The sequence below is a fragment of the Acanthaster planci genome, unplaced genomic scaffold (genome assembly GCF_054643075.1).
Source record: "Acanthaster planci isolate LZ-2023a unplaced genomic scaffold, COTS_SCS Contig16, whole genome shotgun sequence".
Lineage (NCBI taxonomy): Eukaryota > Metazoa > Echinodermata > Asteroidea > Valvatida > Acanthasteridae > Acanthaster > Acanthaster planci.
The window spans coordinates 80,388-100,856 of record NW_028257640.1 but is presented as its reverse complement, the minus strand read 5'-3'; the positions used below and the strand labels follow the sequence as shown (position 1 = coordinate 100,856).

Below are 20,469 nucleotides of genomic sequence, written 5' to 3'. Positions count from 1 at the left end.
ATCTCTGGAACTTCAAATTCTAGTGACTGACGCCCATGCTCAAACTTGGATTAGATGTGCTTCATTTGAAGAATAAGGACGTCGCTCTTCTGACAACATTCCCTCATTTTAAGTTTTAATACTTTGCTCTTCTGGCAACAATCTTGTTTTTCAGATGGTCAATCAGTGTATCCATGTACAAGTACATGTACATTAAATATGCATATGAAAAACAAGTAATACTTTTCATCGATCAGCGGCAGAAGAACGGTTGTCTGGAGAAACGTTAGTGTCTTAAAAACCGTTGACAGTTTCGATCCCGGCAAACAATTATACATATGTGACTTTAGACCATAATTATATCGGTATCGCATATCAAAAAAGGAAAAGTACGTAACTTACAGGTATATGTACATGTACACTGCTAAAGGAAATATATGTACAGAATAGGGGACACTGCAAACGTGTGAGATTTCCTGTAACTCTATTTCCTGGTTTTATTTCGGTAAAACCTTTGAAGGTCGAGTCCTTGATTGTTTGCAAAATAAATCAGCTTCCCTAGTGTTTTCCGTAATCTTTTTAATGTTTTCTTTTTTTTTCATTTCACATCCTCCTTTAGCGTTCTATGGCCATTCATGATGCGCGTCTAGTATAATTGCATACATATACTGTACATCTGTATCACATACATGAACGCCAGGCGCAATGGGGACTTGGCACTCTGCCAGCTACGGCATCGGCTAAACGTTGCAACGAAAATTTGCCATAGCTACCACACAATACGCTATTCATCATTATTTATGCAAAACCTTGCTAAATAAATCCCCTTGACCTTTTTGAGTACGTAGTCGGATTCCGAACTCACAATACATTAAGTTTCCTCTGGGCTGCAGCCAGTCTGTGGAATGACATCATCGTTACGGGGAACTCCCTAAATTCTACCCAGACAGGGCGTTGTTGATATATTATGCTAAATACACAGACCTTTGAAACCGGCTGTTTGTCCTGCGCTCCATGAAGATAAAATATTGCTACAGCGCCAGGAATGCATGTAGCGATAAATGGACAAAAACTCAAAATCATGTTCAGCTGTATTGAAATGCACATCTAAATGAGTCACAGATAGATTTCATTCGTTTTTAGAGGTTAATGCAATGTAGATTAGGGTGTGTTCAGTTTATATCTCTGAAAATAAATGGAGTTACTGGGGTGCTTCCATAAGGCATAGCCTATTACATTCTACTAAAACGTTCAATTATGAATTTAAAGTTACACTGTTAATTCAGTATACGGTAAAGAGGCTGAAGCTGGATTTATATCCTAGAAGATATTTTTTTCACTTTTAGAAACGGGAAATAAGCTTCAGATTTCATTGTGCTGATAGCAACCACACATATAGATACAAACAGCCTGCGTACATGTCAGAACATTGATGTCCAACAATGTTCAATCTCAACCCTGGTATTAATAACAAGTTTCGGTTTCCCCTTTCCACACAATGAAATCTAAACCATAATAATCTATACATTATATACTGTACAAACCTTAGCCCCATTCGTGTAAAATATGTTAACACATCCAGTCCTTGACAATGTCTTTGTTCTACTCAGAATGATTAGGGTTCATGCAAGCCCGTTAGTGAACAAGCACAAGGTACACATCTCCCCTATGTTTCTCACTACATGTTAGTAAAATGTTAAAAATGATCATTTTGAAAATATTTGTAAGATATATTCCTAAGCTTTTCTTTTATGTTGACAAATCAGTACATGCGAAGTTGAAGGGGGGGGGGAAACGTCAATATGAACAACTGAATAACCATAATAGTTCAATTTTATGGTCCCTGTAAATTTTGGCAGCTTTAAATTAAACTGACCCAGATTAGAGAAGGGAGAAGTATTCATTTGGGGGAAGACAAAAACACCTACACACTATATTTCTTGCAATTAAAACTGTGGTGAACAAATGAAAAGCCTAGTGGGTCTTATCACAGTTTCTGAATGAAGAACGTGAACCGGGTTGACAATGCAAGGTGGGCCACTTTTGGTTAAATCATCACAATCTACTGTATATGTTCATCTAAAAGTCTGACAAATAGGTACCATTTTACGGGACCACGTTCAGATACAAAATCCAGTTTGAAGTAAAAATGACGCCAATATAGATGTAAACAATAAATCAAGAAGCGATACACATGATGGTATGTATAGTTTTTTTCCCTGCAAAGAGGTTCCAACATTTCAAGGGTACCCCCCGGTAAATCTCTGTTGGGCAACATTTCAATGAAATGCACACTAAGCGACACACACAAAAACATCCTACAAAGAGCACATATTCAAGAGGAGTGTAATGTGCTGGTTATTAATTTGTTTTTCTTGTGTAGCAGCCATACATATATGCATGTACCTCCTGGCTACATGTACGCATTGATGGGGTAATTCCTCTGATGGCCAGTTGTATTGCCATGACAACAGTTCCAAGTAAGGAACAGCCAACACTTAAAAACAAAATACTATCCCTCTACTCTATATGCAAACGTTTAGAAGAAGTAGAATTTGCTTTTGGTAAATGTACATGCAGCTACATGCAGTTCATATGAACAAAAGGGCACAAAAATTCTTTAAAATATACATGAACTATTAATATTTTCAGACATACTAATATGTCTATAATTGTTAGGAAAGTTAAAATGTCACCCTCTTATTTTACATTGTGCATTTGTCTTAACAGGTATCATATACATATCCTGGCTTGGTGAAATTCAAACATACTTCACATATTACAGGCTTCATCTGATCATAGATTGATTTGCGGACAAATTTTACTCAACAGCAATAACAACTTTCAACAAACCTCAAATGACACCATATTCATTACATTTGGAACAAACTTTATTACAAAACAAAATTAATTTACATTAACATACTGTTTTGTCATGCAGAACTGGAACTCTAAATAACTCTAAAATGTCAACTGCATTAAAACGAAGTTACAGCACAATTCATAATTAGCAAAACATTATTTGTTGTTAAGGAGGTCCATGTGCAATGTAATTACACTCTTTAGGACCCACACAGGAATTTCACAAATTATCCACGGACTGATCTTCAAATGCTTTAGAATGCTTCTCCATTCAGGCCTTCTTAATTAATCTGCAGTAAATAAACAGCTATGCATCACTTCACTGTAGGCCTATACATGTAAACGTGGCTTACACAAAAAATCACTGACTCAACCTACATGTACCTGTACCATGTGTATTATCAAAGCGATAAATCACCACCAAAGGATGGAGACTGGAAGAAAGTGAAGGTATGCTATTCTTCAAACTTCTGTACTCGATTCATCCCTGATAGGGAATAGGTTGTGCTACTGGTGTATCTCGCAATGAAGCAATTAAAATCTTTACATCATGTACACGTACATGTATGTCAGGATTACACCAATCACACAAAGCACATTTAGTCTCAAACACGAAAAGTTGACTGCTTTGATTACTTCATACTTTTGTAGAGTGCACTTTTCACTGTTGCTTTTGCCATTATAATTACAAAGAATGTCTAGAAACTTGTTCACTTCTTTCCATGGGAACAATGATACAAAGGATGTATTACTGCCAATTATAGGTCGACCTGACATATTGGTAAAAACTAGGTCAAGACCACAGCCCAGCACCATCTGACATAACAGTCCCCACTATGAAGAACACAAAGCAATGAGGACCCTGTGTTATACGTGAACATGAAGGAAGGAACACCCTGGAAGTCTATGCTGACTTCTACACCTACATGTACATGCACATTATGGACTTCCTTGCACACACTTGTTTGGTGGATGTGGGGACAAACACACAATACTTCACCAATTTTGTACGGACCAAAAATGTTATCGTGACAAACAAATGTCCCCACAACTTGGTCCTGTAAATAGAGTGGATAGAATCATGGAGGTAGGGTACGTGTGCAAAAAATTTAATACATGTACATGTACTGTACCTATATGTACCTGTGCAGACAATCTGTGTTCATAACAGCTGTAGTTGAATTTATTTATTCATCAATATACCATGTTTATGCCCTACCAACAGATCAAAGGGCATACTGTTGCTACCAAATCTTTCTGTGGGTGTGGAGGGGCAGGACTTTGCCTTGTGTTAAGGAGACAGTTTCTATTGTTAAGCACAGATCAGGATATTTGTTTGTCACCTCAACATTTTCGATACGTACAAAATTGTTGAAAAATTGTGTTTGTCTCCGCATCTACAGAACAAGCGTGCACAAGGAAATCCACATAATGTAGGTGTAGAAAACCATACACTCAAACCCACTCAGGGATCATCTGAAAACATCTCCTATAACTACTTTCATGTATACATCCATGAACACATGTACTATCATCGCCGTTTGGGTTATGTGTACCATAAATTACATGTACACTGTACATGCATGCAATCATTGTGTATGCATGTGATCACTGTGTGGAGTGCTCACTATTGTTACAACAATCGGTTATTGAAATGGTAGCCAGGAAACATGCTGGAAAGATCAGAAAGGTTATGAACACACAAAGACTGAAAATTACAAAAAGCATGCAAACACTGGCAAATGCATTACATTACCAGAAACGGTGAAGAACTAAATTCATACCTCTTTTCTTTTGTTTCCACAATATAAGTAAAGCAGGTGGTATTTATCAGGGTGAATTAAATCACCTTGATGTGGATCGTTGATTAAATCAACGACTTTCACTGATTTAAAAACATATTTTAAAACTTTTGGAAACTGCAACAGTTGTAAAATTTTGTTACTGTTTTTCAAATAATTTGTACATCCCGCATCCTTTTGTGAGTCCTTCAGTTTGATAGTATTGATAAAAACTGTGAATGCAAATGTGAATGTTAACTGTCAACACTTTGTGCACCACTTAGTTCATGCCCACTCGATCACTTTATCATGGATTTCTAGGTACATGGCGTCGGACATCATTCCAACACTTCTTACCACAGATGGAGACAATAATTTATTTCAACATTAAAAAAAAGTTCACAGAGATAACCAGATAACTAAACATTGATATACCACCGTACGAAGTGAACCCAGTTGCGCAAAATTTAAAACAAATTACGAAAAAGAGATTAAAAAAAAAAAATCACATTTGAAAGAAATGCATGTACAGTACGACCACGGTCATTCCTATTTTGAAACTATTTTTCCAGCTAATCAAAAAAATGGAATTAAGTGCCATGTGTATCAAGATGTGATAAAAACATCATCAGAGTTTTCAAGTTATTGCAAATTGAATATTTTGCACAAAAATCATTAATCCCTCGTGGTGCATGTATACTGGTGTTGATGGAGTACATGTACATGTCCATGCATGTACATGCATACACACGCACAAATAAATCTTCATGGCTGACCATCAATCGACAGAGAGCCACAATTGAAACTGATAAAACTAACGAAGGACAATTTGCAATAGCTTAAACATAACACGATATCCTATTTTAAATACTTTTTCAGTTACCAAATTAAGCAGCATGTGTGGGAAAACTGGAGAACAATTCAAAATTTTAATTTTAAAATACCTTTTTTTATGTTTGTGATTTAAAAATCACTAATACAATGTACCTTATACACGTACCACATTCCCCCCAAATGTCACAGTTAATAGGAAACATAACAAAAAATGAAAGGTTAAGCCTGATTATATTTCTCTGGTATAAATTCAGTAAACTTTTACACAATGCGGAAAAATCTACTGATGGAATTTGTGCAGTCATTTTCCAGCTTTGCATCACAATTTTGATCAAACCGGAAGTGACGACTTTGCCAAATTGAAGCGCATATGCAGAAACTACATGTACACGTACATGTCAGTGGAAGTGGTATTACATGTACATGTACAGGTACGTATTTGTATGTGATGCGTTACACACAATCTGGGTTGGCAACATTTGTTCAATCCATACCATGTTTAAATTTTAAATTCTTAAATGCCTCAGACAATCTGCCCTATTCAACAACAAGCACTGTACCTGAGTATTAACATCAGAAAATGCCCGTTGAGATTCGATGATGCCCACTGCTTAAAAAAATGCTCTGGCACCTGGACACTAGAAGGTTTACCTGTAATCCCTATTGGTCAAGAGTCTGCATGCGACATGGCACGCAGAATGACCGCTTATGCACCAGGTTACTAAGCAGATTCTTCTGGACAATTTTCACAAGTAGCACTATAAAATGGATGGGGGGTTCAAAACAACAAAAGAATAATTCTGGGACAAAATCATTGGAAATCCATCATTTATTGACTTCTTTGACTCTGACTAAAAAGATACATGTATTTTGACTGGAAATACATAACGGCCATGTGGTCAGGATAATAAACACTGATCATGCTAAAGACAAAGCTTGCGGAACATCATGTGGATACAAGAAGATATCTTTTGGAAGAGGAATGGTACTGATGAGAATAGGTGAGTGTGTACTCGATGTTTCAACCACGGTGCTCTGGTCATCCTCAGGAGTGGGCCATCAGGTCACACTGGTTAAAACATTGAAATTTGAATGCACACTCACTGCTTCTCATCAGAACCATTCCTCTTCCCAAAAGATCTATCCACATCATGTTACCAGAAGCTGTCTCATGATTCACATCCATTCTCCTAAGCTGGATTTAAACGCACTATTAAGGCTAGGCAAGAACATATTTATTGCTGCAATTAGAACAGAAAGTATGAGGCACCCTTGCAATGATGGTACATGTATGAACATCGCACAAATGAGCAACACATGGCAGATGTAAATCCTTCTTGGTTAGCTGTAACGGTGTTTAGAATCAATGCTAAACCAGAATATGATTGATCACATTGACAGCAGTCCAGGCAAAACAGACTAAAATAACATCCAGTCTGGCAACCACACAACCAGCTCGACCTGTAAAATAAAAAAATGAATAATTGAAAATTTTAAGAAACACAAAGGGAAATGTTGAGAGTTACTCGGTACAGTACTTTATCCTAATACACTGTACATTAATGGGTCATTCTATATATTAAGGATCCGATTTTTATTTTTTTTTTTAGCTGTTTCAGCAAAACTGCTCTTGTTCTTGTGATTTTTTTTTTTATTCTTTTCCTTTTTCAGACTTTTCCCCATGGGTTTGTACATGTTTTCTTCCACTAGTCTACTTTGGCAGTTTACTAAATCTGATAGACTTCAAACTTGGCAGACCTTGGACAATCATCCAAGGATGGTCCTAGAAGAAATTTGTGATGACGACGTCATCACATGATTTCTTTTTGGATTTTGAATATTTCACTTTTTCCCTTTGACTTTGTACACGTTTTCAAGCCACAATTTTCAAACCTTCGCAATGTTTGATCGCTATCCAAGTGCTAGACAACAAAGACCCTCATGCAAGAATTATTCAAAACAAATTACATCATGATGACATCATCATGTGATTTAGTGTTGAATTTTCAATATTTATATCAGCCCATTGATTTTGTACATGTTTTCAAGGCACAATTTTGAAACCTTTGCAGTGTTTGATCGTTATCAAAATTACAGCCAACAAAGACCCTGATACAAGAATTATTGTAAGTAAATGACGTCATGATGACGTCATCATGTGATTTAGTATTGATTTTTCAATATTTATTTCAGCCCATTGACTTTGTACACGTTTTCAAGCCAGCATTCGGGTTAGTTTGAAAGGTTTGATCAACTTCAAAGTTACAGACAACAAAGACGCTGATGAAAGAGTTTTGCTAAATATATGACGTTATGATGACGTCATCACCTATTGTTAAATTGATTTTTGAATATTTAAATATTTAATCTTCCCATAGATTTTGTACATGTTTTTTTATTAGCCTGTCCTCGGAACTTTGGTCGATCTGAATTATTTCCTTCAATGTACACTTGAAGTCCCTAACGAAGAGAGGCTCCCAAAGAAAAATTACCAAAATAACATCATAAGGGGTCACGTGACATGAGATTAAAGCTGCAGTTTCCCTTTAGGTTTTGTACACGTGTTTTACAACGCAATATTATCAATCTTAATGAGAGTAGTCCTGATATTCGGCTGAGAATTACTATGAGAACGAAAAAAAATCGTATTTTTTTCGTCTTCATTTGATTACATGTGTACCCAATAGCCTGAATATCAAAAAGAATTTCAGAATTTTCTTTCAGTTTAAATGCAAATCACATGATATCATAAAGGAGCAGCTTTTTCGCATAAGTGTTTTCAGTCCATTTACTTGTACACATTTTCAAGCCGCTATTTTGAAACCTTGCTTATTTGATTGCTAAGAAAGTGATATCGAACAATCTCCTTTATGTAAGAATACTTCAAAAGAAATGACATCATGGTGACGTCATCATGTGATTTACTAGTGATTTTTCAATATTTACATGTATTTCAGGCCACTGACTTTGTACACATTTTCAAGCCGCCACATGCAACAAAGAATCTCATGAAAGAATTTTCCTAAAGTGATGATGTCATGATGACGTCATCACCAAACAGACAGTTCCTAAACAGCTCAGTGGTTGTTCACAACCACGTTCCGCTAGATTTTTATTTTTTTATGTAGCAGTCACATCTAACATTGTAGGATTTGGTACCGGTAGGCCTGCTACATGTATTTACAACGGCTTCTGTACTTCCAAGAATATTAATTATTTAATGCATGTTGCCTAATAATCAAATAGAAATAGTTTTAAATAAATGTTTGTGATATTCAGTATAAAATTACACTGGTCAAGAGTAACAGGGACACAAAATTTCACACTTTTGGATGCCAAATTTATAGAATGACCCTAATGCATAAAAGTACATGAACTTGTGATGCTTGAGGTTTCAATTTTGGCAGATTTTCATGCTTTTGACATTTCTACTATTAATTACTAATAACTACATGTAACGGTACATGTACGTGTAATTCAACATTTGGCCAATCACATATATTGTACAATGAAAGCAACAAAATGTGATGTCATCTGGAGAGACAACTTGAACGATAAACATGTACATTGTATACAGGCAACAGAAGAAATGTTACCAAACAGGGACGAAAATTTTATATGCGTTACTCCTAAAAATCTGTGACCTCTGAATTATCAAAGTGAAACTTGTTCAAATCAAAATACACACGATAATATTTCACAATGTACATGTACCGGTACATTTACTTGTGCTTGTACTTAATTGTTTGCCACCTTTGCACTATTTCAAGTTCCAGTGATTCTGCCGGAACACTAGACATGGCTTAAATTGTATGCAATGTTGCACTAAAATGTACAAAACGTACAGAAAAAGTTGTAAAATTTAAATTACAAGCATGTGCTAAAGTTCCTTCTGGTGAAGCAACTCAGCTGGAGATGTACACAGAAAAACATTTAAGAAGGCCATGAAACACACACGAGACTTCTTGAGTTGAAACGCTAATCTACGTGTACCAGAAAAAGGAAAAGATAGTGAGATATTTGAATATGTACACATGTATACATGTATATGTATGCAAAGGAAACATGTATACATGTACCTGAACTTAAAGAAGTATAAATGACCAAAATGGATGGCTGGCAGACAAATGTACGGTAAGTATACATATGTACATGTAGTAAGCACACACACATGGAATACATGTTCACACCACCAATTTTGCCTCAGTTCAACCAACTGCTGTGCATAACTAACTTGTTCATGACGTTATGTGCTTGTACCAGTAACCTTTTTTAAAATTTCATTTCACTTTTTAAAAGGTCTTTTATTGCCTTTTGGCATACTGAATCATGAACAAAACTGTTTCAGGAAGAAAGCCTCAATGTTACAGGACACTCCTTTTTCCACATTTTGCTGGCCTAAGTTTTCTCATTTTCGGTACAATGTACATCTAATTAATTTTTCAAGGAGTCCAAACAATCAGCAGGAATCCTTTTCTCAGAAACCTTTTCAGTACGTTAATTTTGGGCTCTTCATTTGAATAGGAAAACCAAAGCACTGCACACTTTCGATTCTGCGAGCTAGAGAGCATGATGGATATTAGCACGTTATGTAAGGGTGAGTGATAAAGCCCACATGTTGAGGGTGTGGCAGTCATTGATCATTTTCAGCGCAGCTACACCGGACCTTCCAAAAAGTCTCAATATAATGTGTATAACTATCAATCTAGAATGTGGTTTCAATGTAGAGAAGCAGGTGTGAGCGGAGCCTGGGTCGCTTGTCTCACGTACATGACGTAGCATCTCTTAGACATTTTTGAACAGTTGAAAGGTTTTCTGAAGTGGTTTTTGCAAACCACTTCCTAAGTATTCCACTCATCAGGCTGAAATAAAAATCCCATGTGGCTGTCTGATCGAGAGCATCGTATACAACACAGTGCTCCAAGAGCTCATTCCGAGCAGGCATATCACTCAAAAGTTGTTGACTTCGAACTTAGAACAGGTTTGGCCGAACATCAGATATGCCTTGTCCAATCAGTGTCGCTGTCCACCTGTGTCATGTGTGTAGCTCGCCACTGAAGAACGATGTTACCCAAGTTTGTGCATTTCTGTTTTCTCTATTGAAAGTGCAGGGCAAGAATAGGGCATTAGAAAAGCGAGATTGGGGGTGGAAGGCGCGACAGAAAATAATTTATTCCCAGATGAGTTGCAAATTAGCAAATAATGCTATGTCCTCACATCACAGCAACAACAAATTTACGAAAATTCTAAATGTTTCAAAACAGTGCACTTTCAAAGCAAGAAACCTGAAAAAGGATGTTAAATTGCAGTAGGATGTTACTAGAAGCTTGAAGATGGAATTTTTCTAGCTACCAGTAGCTACATGTACATGCATGTACATGTGCGTTGGGAATGAATTAAAATGGATTGACGCTCTTGCATGTTACACAAACATGTAAACATGTACAAAAGCAGCACTCAGAAAAAGGATGACAGCTGATGAATGCAATTAATTCATTACTTGCCTACCTTCACTGAAGATAACGTATGTCAGAAGTTTTCTTCAGAGAGACTGCCAAAACACCATACACGTCACGCCATGGTGCTGTACTGTGCGCTTTGAAACAGCCATTCAGCTAGTCCTTCACATCACATTCTATGCTTACTAATAAAGACCTTCAGTACCTTGAATATTTACCCGAGTATCCTGGTACATGCCACTTAGTGTTTGTTTATCACTGACTTCATACAGCTGGGATTGAATAGAGGGATCCCAATACGACGCTTTTAGCGTCAATCTAGCACTTCCGCGTTTAAAAACGAGGCTGTATGTGTCAGCTTCAATTCTTAATACCATCAGGCGATTGAAAATAAGGAGTCAAGACACAAAATACATAATTTTCAGGCTGATAATTTTTATGGTAGAGTCTTTCAGGATGATTCGACACATAAAATCCAAAGAAGAATAACGACTATTGACCGCAAACTCACGTACCTGCGATGGTCCTGTATCTTGTGCAGTGGGCGTGGTTTAAACTGAAGTGCTGTCACACTTACGAACCGGATACTCCACTTTCTTTGTGGAGTCCGCGGGCGCGCACGACGAAGTTCAACACAGAGAGCTTGGTTTTGATGCAGATATGCGCAGAAATCCCTCTATTTTCTTTACATTTCATTGCAATCTGCAGTAAAATATGGGTTATCTGGTGGATGGCATGTACCAATACCTACTCATACATGTATATGGTATATGAGTACAAATATATGTACATGTAGCTACATGTACTGTATTATACACAAACATGAGCACTTTGCTCAACCATATTTACTGGAATATTTAAAAGTGTATTTTTCAATTTGAACATACACGTACCTACTGTACATGTACGACTATTTCACAATGGCACTTAATATTTCAATCAACTACTAACAATTTACTGTTTTGTGGCCACTGTCACCATGATTGTTGTTACAGACTGCCTGTCAAAAAAGCTGAAAACAAGTAGATGTACAACATCAAGTTACATCACTATCATGCATAAAACGCATATGAAGAATTCTGGGATATGCACCTGTGGCTCAAGTTTCACTGCAATTGTTGACCACAGTGAATCTCAAGCATGTCGGCACCTGCTGTTAAACAAAAGTAAAATACGCTCTATACTGTACATGTACATGTATGTGCCCTGTGAACACAACAAAATGAATGTATGTAAATACCAGTAAAAACTGCTTCTCCGAGGGTGGGAGGTTACGTGTACATGTACATGTGTAAGTGAATATGCCACACACACATTCATACACTGTACATGTACATGTAAAAGCAATGGCATGAGAGCCAGTACATGACAAAACACAATGGCATACGCCATTTGTTTTGAATCATTTGCACTGCACTTTGTGGTTAAAAATGACGTCATGCCTTTGGATCTCTATGCATACAAGTAGTGCATAACACCTGGACATACGGGTATGTCTCTAAGCAAAATATTACCTGTGCAATTAGGTTCCACAGTTCCTGGTGGGCAGTCACACTGGTATCCATCTAGTGAGGGTTTGGGGGTGCAGGTCCCACCATTTTCACAGGGATTGGGTTCACACGGATCTGCAAAATCAAGTGCAATCTGGTGGTCATGTTTGACTACATGTACACACACATGTTGCCTCTTTCAAAAATACGGGTAATGCAATGTAAACAAACAAGTACGTAGAATGACCACAGAAGGGGGGGCATGGGAGGCGAGCCCCCCCCCTTGATTAGAGGGTCATGCCTGCAATCCCTTAACTTTTTACTTAATTATGGATCAATCTTTTAAAGGCTGATGCCTAATGGTTTCACAACCCTCTCCCCCCTACCACATACACACCCAAGTGTGTAAACGCCCTCAATCGTGGACTCCCTTTTGTTCCTCTTCTGTTCATACATGTACTTTAACTTTTTGGGAAGACCTCCCATACATGTATACATACACATGTACGTGTACACGTTTTCCAACCCTGGACTCTTCGGCAACCGTGGACCCTATTTTCCCATATTGTTATACGTCCACGATTTGAATGATACATACAAACTCACTCATACACAATACACTGCAGTCACTTGAGGATTACCGTAAATACTGTACATGTACATGTATCATACGGTCAACACTAAAATCAAAAGGTCTTATTTATGGTAAATACATTTAGAATTTGTCAAGGCTGGCTGTTCACTTTGCCCCTATGGATGCAAAGAAGCAAAAATAGCTTTGTGATCAATGGGCAACAATCAAAGAATAACAAAGCCATGGTGCTTACATGGTATCTGTTAGAATACATGTACATCCATTTAATTTACTTTAACTTTCACTATTTCTGCATCAAAAAAATCAGCCATTTCACACATAAAATGTATTCATCTATTTTTCATGCTGGCTTACAACACTCCCTGTAGAATGAACAGAGTAACAACCCTGCCCTTTTTCAAGGCACATGTGCAATAGGCTGAACAGCCTCCAGCAAAGAGACTGAGCAGCATGGGAAGCCTGCTCAGCTCTCAGAAAAAAAGAAACTTACATATGTGTACATGTACAAAATCGATATTTTGCATCACTATTTTGTGATTTTTTACATGTGGATTGTATCAAAGAACGCCTGTTGATCAAGAATAAACTGTATCTACACCGGTACATGCACATTACATTACCCCCGTGATAGGCCTGTGCCGGGTACCCGGGTACCCGCCCGTCGATTTCAAAACCTGGTTCCATTTTTCCGGGCCAGGTACCCGTAAAAAAGTAAATAAATTAGGAACAAACATTCATGCATAAAATGTCTGTGAAATTTCTTACTGAAGGACAGACTTCATGGAAAACCACCGTGCCGCTGAAAACCCGGTCCCGCGGTCATACATGAAACTTGAATTCGGAGATTGACAGCTAATTTTGTTACCCACTCCGCCCATTGTACCGCAAGTCGTTTTCCTAGTTCCGTAATTTCCTAGTTCACAAGAGCGAAAAAACCACTAAAATTCACGGGCGATAGGTCACTCGCTACGTGTGATTTTAAATATTTCTTTAAATTGAATAGTCATATAAACCTTTGCATCTAATGTCTGCTTAATCAAAATGACTTTTTTAGAGTGTCCGTTTTTGTTTAATTTAGCGAAAACTGCAAGCTTTTCCCCCACTCTCGGATCACGCGGCATTACCACGCAAAGTCGTTGCAAACCCAACTACACGGGCTCAGCAGAAATGTATGTGACATAATGGGTTCGTCCACTGTGCGGCGCGGGTAGGATAATGTTGATGGCTCACTGTACAGTTTAAAAGTCGAGTCAAACCTTACGCAATTTCTACCTTTTTAATTCATTGGAATTCTTATTTTTCATCTAATTTTCTCAAAATTAAAAGCAACATTAGAAAAGCAACTTTTTACCATGGTTTTGGCTGAAAATGGATTTTTCGTGTGGTTACTTTTTATTTGTGAAGATGTTTTTGTCTCGATCCTAAACCGATCCAGAACTAGGAAAGATGTGTTCATCACTTTCGTTGATCGATCCTGTGAGTCCAAATATAAAAGCTTAGATTTTGAAAAAAAAATTGAAGTATATCCAAAACACAAAGTCGACTTCTGACCATATTTCACTCGAATTTGTGGATTTTTTAGCTGCAGTCTTACTGAATAATTTTCGCAATCCGGAACTAGGAAAATGACTGTACCAAACCTATATGAACAAGAGACCGAAGGAGTTTTGTCTTATGAGGGGGAAGCGCTGTTGATGTACACTTGCACGACTGTATTTGTAACTATCAAACCCTGTCGGCCTAAATGACTTTTGTGCGGAATAAGTAGTTCTTATTGTTTGAATTAAGAGTATTTTTGTCAAATAAAACAATATGAATGAAAATTACTTTATGTCGGGATTGACGACGAAGCGAGAGCGGTCTGTGAAATATTCCTGCGGTACTGGGACTCCACGTGGCGTGCAGTAAGTGGTGATCACGCACAAAATTGTGCGGTTGATCGGCCTCTTTTTTATAATCAAAGCACTAAATGTGCGCTACAAACCCAAAGAGTCAGAGAACCAGTTTAGTTAAGTTTTATACCAAGAAATATTCCGTTTCAAAATTATTTTTAAATTAAAGCAACTTGAATTTCCTCAGTGATTCAGCGGAACTGTGGATGAGGAATTGACCAAAAAAGCAGGAATGATTTTTTCTGTATGTACTGAAGCATTTCAAATCCAAGTATTTTTTCATTCGAAAAAAAAAGGAAATGTTGACAGGTGCAAGTCATAATACAGTTGGCCAATCAAATATCACTTGTCGAAGTACTTGTGCATTAAAATCTCGACAATTTGAACCTCAGGGGAATGGAGTTATCCTGAAAAAGTATTTAATAACTAAACCACTTCATCATGGTACGTACTTTCGTGTGGCAAAACTTTCGTATCGCTTAGTCATTTAACAACGTGAAGCGCTGCTATTTTTTTCACTTGGGCTTCCTTATGTGTGGTCACATGACCTTTCTTTTTACGGTCACATGGCTGCTGCAGTGTCAGCGATTGGACTGCCTGAAGGGGACTACAATTGGGCCCGCGTTGCAATCGGGTTAGTTTCAGCGTCTTGAAAGCCAGGATTACACAGTTGCAGCTACGTTGATTTATGCAACGTGCTGGTCCTCGTCAGAAAAGAAATGAACTTGCGATGACTCCTGACCCTATATAGACTTCCGATTCTTTCAACGTCGTTTGAAGCATTTTGGTGGCGGTTTTTTGAATCAGAAACTTTAATATAAGTGGATGTAATGGTGTGGGCATTGTTCGAGTTACGGTGGTATTTTTGTACATAAAACTTTAAGCCTTTTAACCCGTGACGTACATAGCACTGATCTGGTCCGCACATGACACGACCAGCGCTCACCATTTGTGCACGCCACATGCGTTCCGCGTGTCTGTGGTCATGCAGCATCCGGGACATTTCCTTTGAGCGTTTGCAGGTGCGTATATCATGCAGGTGGTTTGCAGCTCTGTTCTTTTTTCTGACGTTTCCCGTGAAGATTTGTTTTTCTGTTTCATACACCCACAAAAAATTTGCAAACTGAAGGTAACAATTTCGTTTGATAAAAAGGTAGGAGAGATTAACTCCGACGTTTAGAACAATGTTCTGCTTGCTTCCTGTGTACCAAAAAGAACCGTGTTTCGGGCACATGATCCACCGGGTTGCGCGCAATGCCATTTGTTATTAGGCGATCTCTTTTCCGGGTACCCGGGTACCCGATGTTAACAAAAAACGGGTACCCAGTTCTAAAAATACCCGCAAATGCACACCCCTACCCCGTGAACTAACATGTATGTATGTACAAAACAATAAAAACTGAAAAAAATGTACATTACAGTGCATGTACATACCTTTAATAGGCTTGAGCTGTACGGTAACTGTTTTGTCTGGTGAAGTTGTTCCATCTTGTTTGTTATGTGCACTACAGGCAAGTGCAGAGTCACCTAAAACAGTAAAATTCTGCTCACTCCTGCTGTCTACCAATCTAGCATCTTCACTGTTGGGGACGTGAGTCTCAACAGAGCCTGACAATGTTACTGAGTCCAGGGTCCAGGTAAATTCTGCTTCAGGCTTAATTCCTTGCACGATGCATGCAAAGTGATTCAATCCTTGAATGACCTCAACACTTCCACTACTGTAGTTCATGCCTGTGCGTGGGTCCTCCAAAAGAATGATGGTGGGTTTCACTAAAAGAACAAAAAGAAAACATACAAGAACAAACAGTAAAACAACAAAGGTACTGTAAATCCCAGAGCAGGAGACACATGTACATGTGTACTGTACATGTACTTGCTAGAGCCCAAGACACATGTACAACTTCAGATTACTCAAGTCAACGCCAGTTTATAAACTTCATCAAACAGGGTAAACGTACATGTACAGATGTACGTAATCAAAATGGACGTATGTATTCCATTTACCTCTAATTCTTAATGTTGAATTGTTTTCAATTGTGTCAAACGATGCTGTTAAAATTCTGCACCAGTATTTCCTTTCATCTCCCAGTTCAACAGATTTAATGACAAGTGGATAGTTGTCACTCCCACCAGGTCCAGTAAACTCAAAACGAGTAGCGTCAATAGTAGCGCCAGGAGTTACTGAGCCTGCAAATGATGCATACTTGAAGATTAGAGTAGCTCCATTTACATCTGTTTCACTGATGTCACTAAACAGCCATTCAAGTTCATCAACAGTATCAGTTGTTGAACAAGTCATTGTTGTTCTTCCTTGGTCATCAACCCATGCATCAGTTGTAACTGTAACATCTGGGGACAGTACAGCTGAAAAAAAGTAAAATGAAAGCAGACCTCAGTTAGTCACCATTTAGAAATTTCCCTTTTGTTTACATCAAGCACCACTTTTCTGACTTTATAAAGCCAAGCTTTAATTGACCAGTGGTGTGCACTGTACCAGTACATGTATGTCTTGTAGCGACTAGTTGAAATGGGCAGACCTGGGAATGTGCACATACATGTACATGTAGGCCTACATGCTACAATGTATACACGTACATGTACATTTATGTGTAAATGTAGCCAACGCAGGGTCCACTCATACAGGTCCTACATGTACATGTAAATCTGAATGTTGTAAGGAAGGGTTCATTTATCGGACATCTCCCTCTGGCATGTCTGGGTCAATGGATTCAAGCACAAAGTTGAAAGCAGCGATAATCACTTTAACCAACAGTCATAAAAATTTTTATTTTATTTATTTATCTATTTCAGATAACAAACAGCAGTTACCCGCCACTTACAGGCATCCATGAGAAACAGATAAAAATCTCTGAATGAAATAATGTACAAATAAATTATACGAATAATCATAAAGACAATAACAATTAAAAGACATCCAAAACTTAGCAAAGTCTTGAAACAGCAGTAAGGGGCTGAAGAAGAGTGGGATATGCATGGACAGACAAACAGGGCTCCATAGAGAGACACAAAAGGAAGGGGGTGGGGGCGATAGAGAGGGAAGGAGGGAAAGGTAAAAGGATGAACAGCACATGTACATGTACATGGAACATGCATGGGTGTGTGAACAAAGAACTGAGGCAAGGGGGAACAAAACACAAGGGTAAACATTGGGGAGACCAGGGAGGGCAAAGATCAAAGGAAACAGAAGTCAAAGTTGAACAGTGGAGATGTGAGGGCTGGGAAAAAGGTATTAAAGGGATAAGCTGGAGTGATGGTATCATTCTTGAAAACAATCATGCGGCTGAATTAACAAGTACATGTACATGTATTAAAAAAAATACAAGTACTGTACATTTGGTAACTCCTACATGTACAATGTACATGTACACATCACAGTTTCAGGAATGCCACACAGGTAGCAGAACTTACAGTACATGTACATCCCATGTACATGTACATTGTACCTTCATATCTACAGGGCTGTATATTTTATCAACCTTAGCGATAAAATTCATAAATACATGTACTCAAGGAAAAAAACAAAAACATGTTTGTGCCGAGTGTAGATTGTGTGTTGAAATTCAAAGGCGCCTGTCGTGTAATAGTAGCGTTTAGATGGGGTGGAGCATTGAGCCAGAACAAAGATCCAGAGATTTCCAATCAAATTCGTTGGCCATTCAGCTCAACAGGTTTATTAGGTCAATGCGAGTGAACTGATCAGCGGCATGCGTCGCTCATGCTTCGCCAGCCACTTTCGTCGCAGCTTCAAGCAATCAAACCACGTGGATTTTACCTTACCCACCTCTTCCCCCATACAGGCCTTCCAGTCCCTGTGGCTGGGTTTTTCATTTCTGCCTGGTGTTTTATTTATGGCTTGGCAGTTTTTTGATACGGAATAAGAATGGAACACCATTTGTTTGTTGAAAATGATAAGCTAGCTGGTCTAAACATCAAATAAATTTTGAGCTTTGTAAGTTAAATTGTCTAAAGTGCCGTGGTGTGCCACATGGCATGACAATGGGGAGTTGAGCATCATACATGTAGTTCAATTTATTAATACCAGTACACGTGTGTATCTTATTAATAGCCTGTGACGTTCCACACGAGGTTACACCTACAGTAAGTAAGATATTTCATGACACCAAGCCTGCTTCCAGAGTTCCCTGAACTCTGGAAGCAGGAAACTCTGGAACTCCTATATCGACTTGGCGAGAATTTACAGGTACATGTATGTCATCAAGTCTACTTCCAGAACTCGGTATGTCGTTTCGGAGAGAAAATTTTTGATGTCAAGTTTATTTCTGGATTTTGCTTGTGTCAACTTGACAAGATAAGTTACATGTTCAAGTCAAATTCCTAATTTCTAGTACATGTAAGTCGACTTGGCGATACAATTCATGTCTTCAAGTCTACTTTCAGAATTCACTATGTCGACTTGTTGAAATAAATTATGCTGTCAAGTCGATTTCCCAATTCTAGCAAGTCGACTTGGCGAGAAAATACGCTGCAGGTCACGTTCACTTGTGAGTAGTAAGTTCATGCCTGCATGTTGTACACTTGACAACATGGATTATCTCGCCAAGTCGACTTACTAGAATTATGAAGTCGACTGAGAGAGCGAGCCCATTAGATTGAATGGATAAAAGCAAAAAGACTGGAAAATACCTGAATAACGTGAGTGAAATCATTCAATAAATGGTTTTTACAAAACGGAAAGGTCAAGGATCATGGTCGTATGCAAAAGAAATTGCTCCCACGATGACAAGTGGGTGCGCCGTAAATGTTTAGTACGCCGACACGGAATTGCGTATACATACGAATGTGTGGCTAAGGATAATTCGGGAGTGAGAGTCCGTGCCACATTAGTGGGGCTAGCCCTACGCCTACCTTGTACATGCACAATGTGCACGGCTGCCCCAAGCAACAGTCCCACAAACAACTTCCACATCTGGCAGTGGCACGAATAAACCATTTTGCGCTCCTTCTCATTCATCAGTGAATCTTCGTGCCATACACTAGTGGTGAGTAGTGTTACAGAGGCAAAGCCTTGTCCGCAACAAATAGGCTTATCAAAACTTGTGTCAGACTCGCGAAAGGAAAGGCTTGAACAATGCAGTTCTCTGACCGGGTTGTTACTGTGGCGCCGCGCCCCTCCGACGAAGGCGAGGGCGCCCTCCTCCTCGAGGCGCGGTGCGTCGGACGGCACGCCGGAGAGTCCCTAAGCGGCTAGGGACGAGTCCGTTGGGACCGAAGTATACCGTCCCCCAAGAAAGTTGGTCTTCGTCGAGATGATGGCTAATCTGATTGGTCGAAACTTAATGACGTAACCCGGACAGACCTGACTCGAAATAAACTTCGCCTGGACTCCTGACTTATATACAACAATTCACAAACGGCTGGTTTATTCATCAACACACTCAACCAATACACCAGTAGAGGGCGCTATTGACGGGGAAACTGCGTGATTATACGTGACCGGACTTCGCCCAGAGCAGCGAACACCACAATTAATTGCGGGCATCCAGTGCCGAATCAGGGACTTTAGCAAGTCTACGGGGCTTATTGTCAGGGCTGTGC

At 38.7% G+C, this 20,469-nt stretch overlaps 1 protein-coding gene across 5 annotated transcripts in view; it reads right to left on the bottom strand.

Annotated features, from left to right (window-relative positions):
• Nucleotides 1-20,053, bottom strand: part of LOC147795483 (uncharacterized) — a 36,207-nt gene extending 16,154 nt beyond the window's left edge. For 4 of the 5 annotated variants that reach the window (XM_087131826.1, XM_087131828.1, XM_087131825.1 and 1 more), the window contains exons 1-4: nucleotides 19,780-20,053; nucleotides 16,897-17,256; nucleotides 16,327-16,662; nucleotides 12,430-12,540 (exon numbers count right to left, since the gene is read on the bottom strand). In XM_087131826.1, the coding sequence (XP_086987952.1) occupies nucleotides 12,430-12,540; nucleotides 16,327-16,662; nucleotides 16,897-17,256; nucleotides 19,780-19,885 (913 nt within the window). In that variant the 5' untranslated portion in view covers nucleotides 19,886-20,053. Of the gene's footprint in view, nucleotides 1-2,852; nucleotides 6,918-12,429; nucleotides 12,541-16,326; nucleotides 16,663-16,896; nucleotides 17,257-19,779 lie in introns of those variants that run through there. The other variant, XM_087131829.1, reaches the window with a different exon arrangement.
• Between the last annotated feature and the right edge of the window lie 416 nt (nucleotides 20,054-20,469).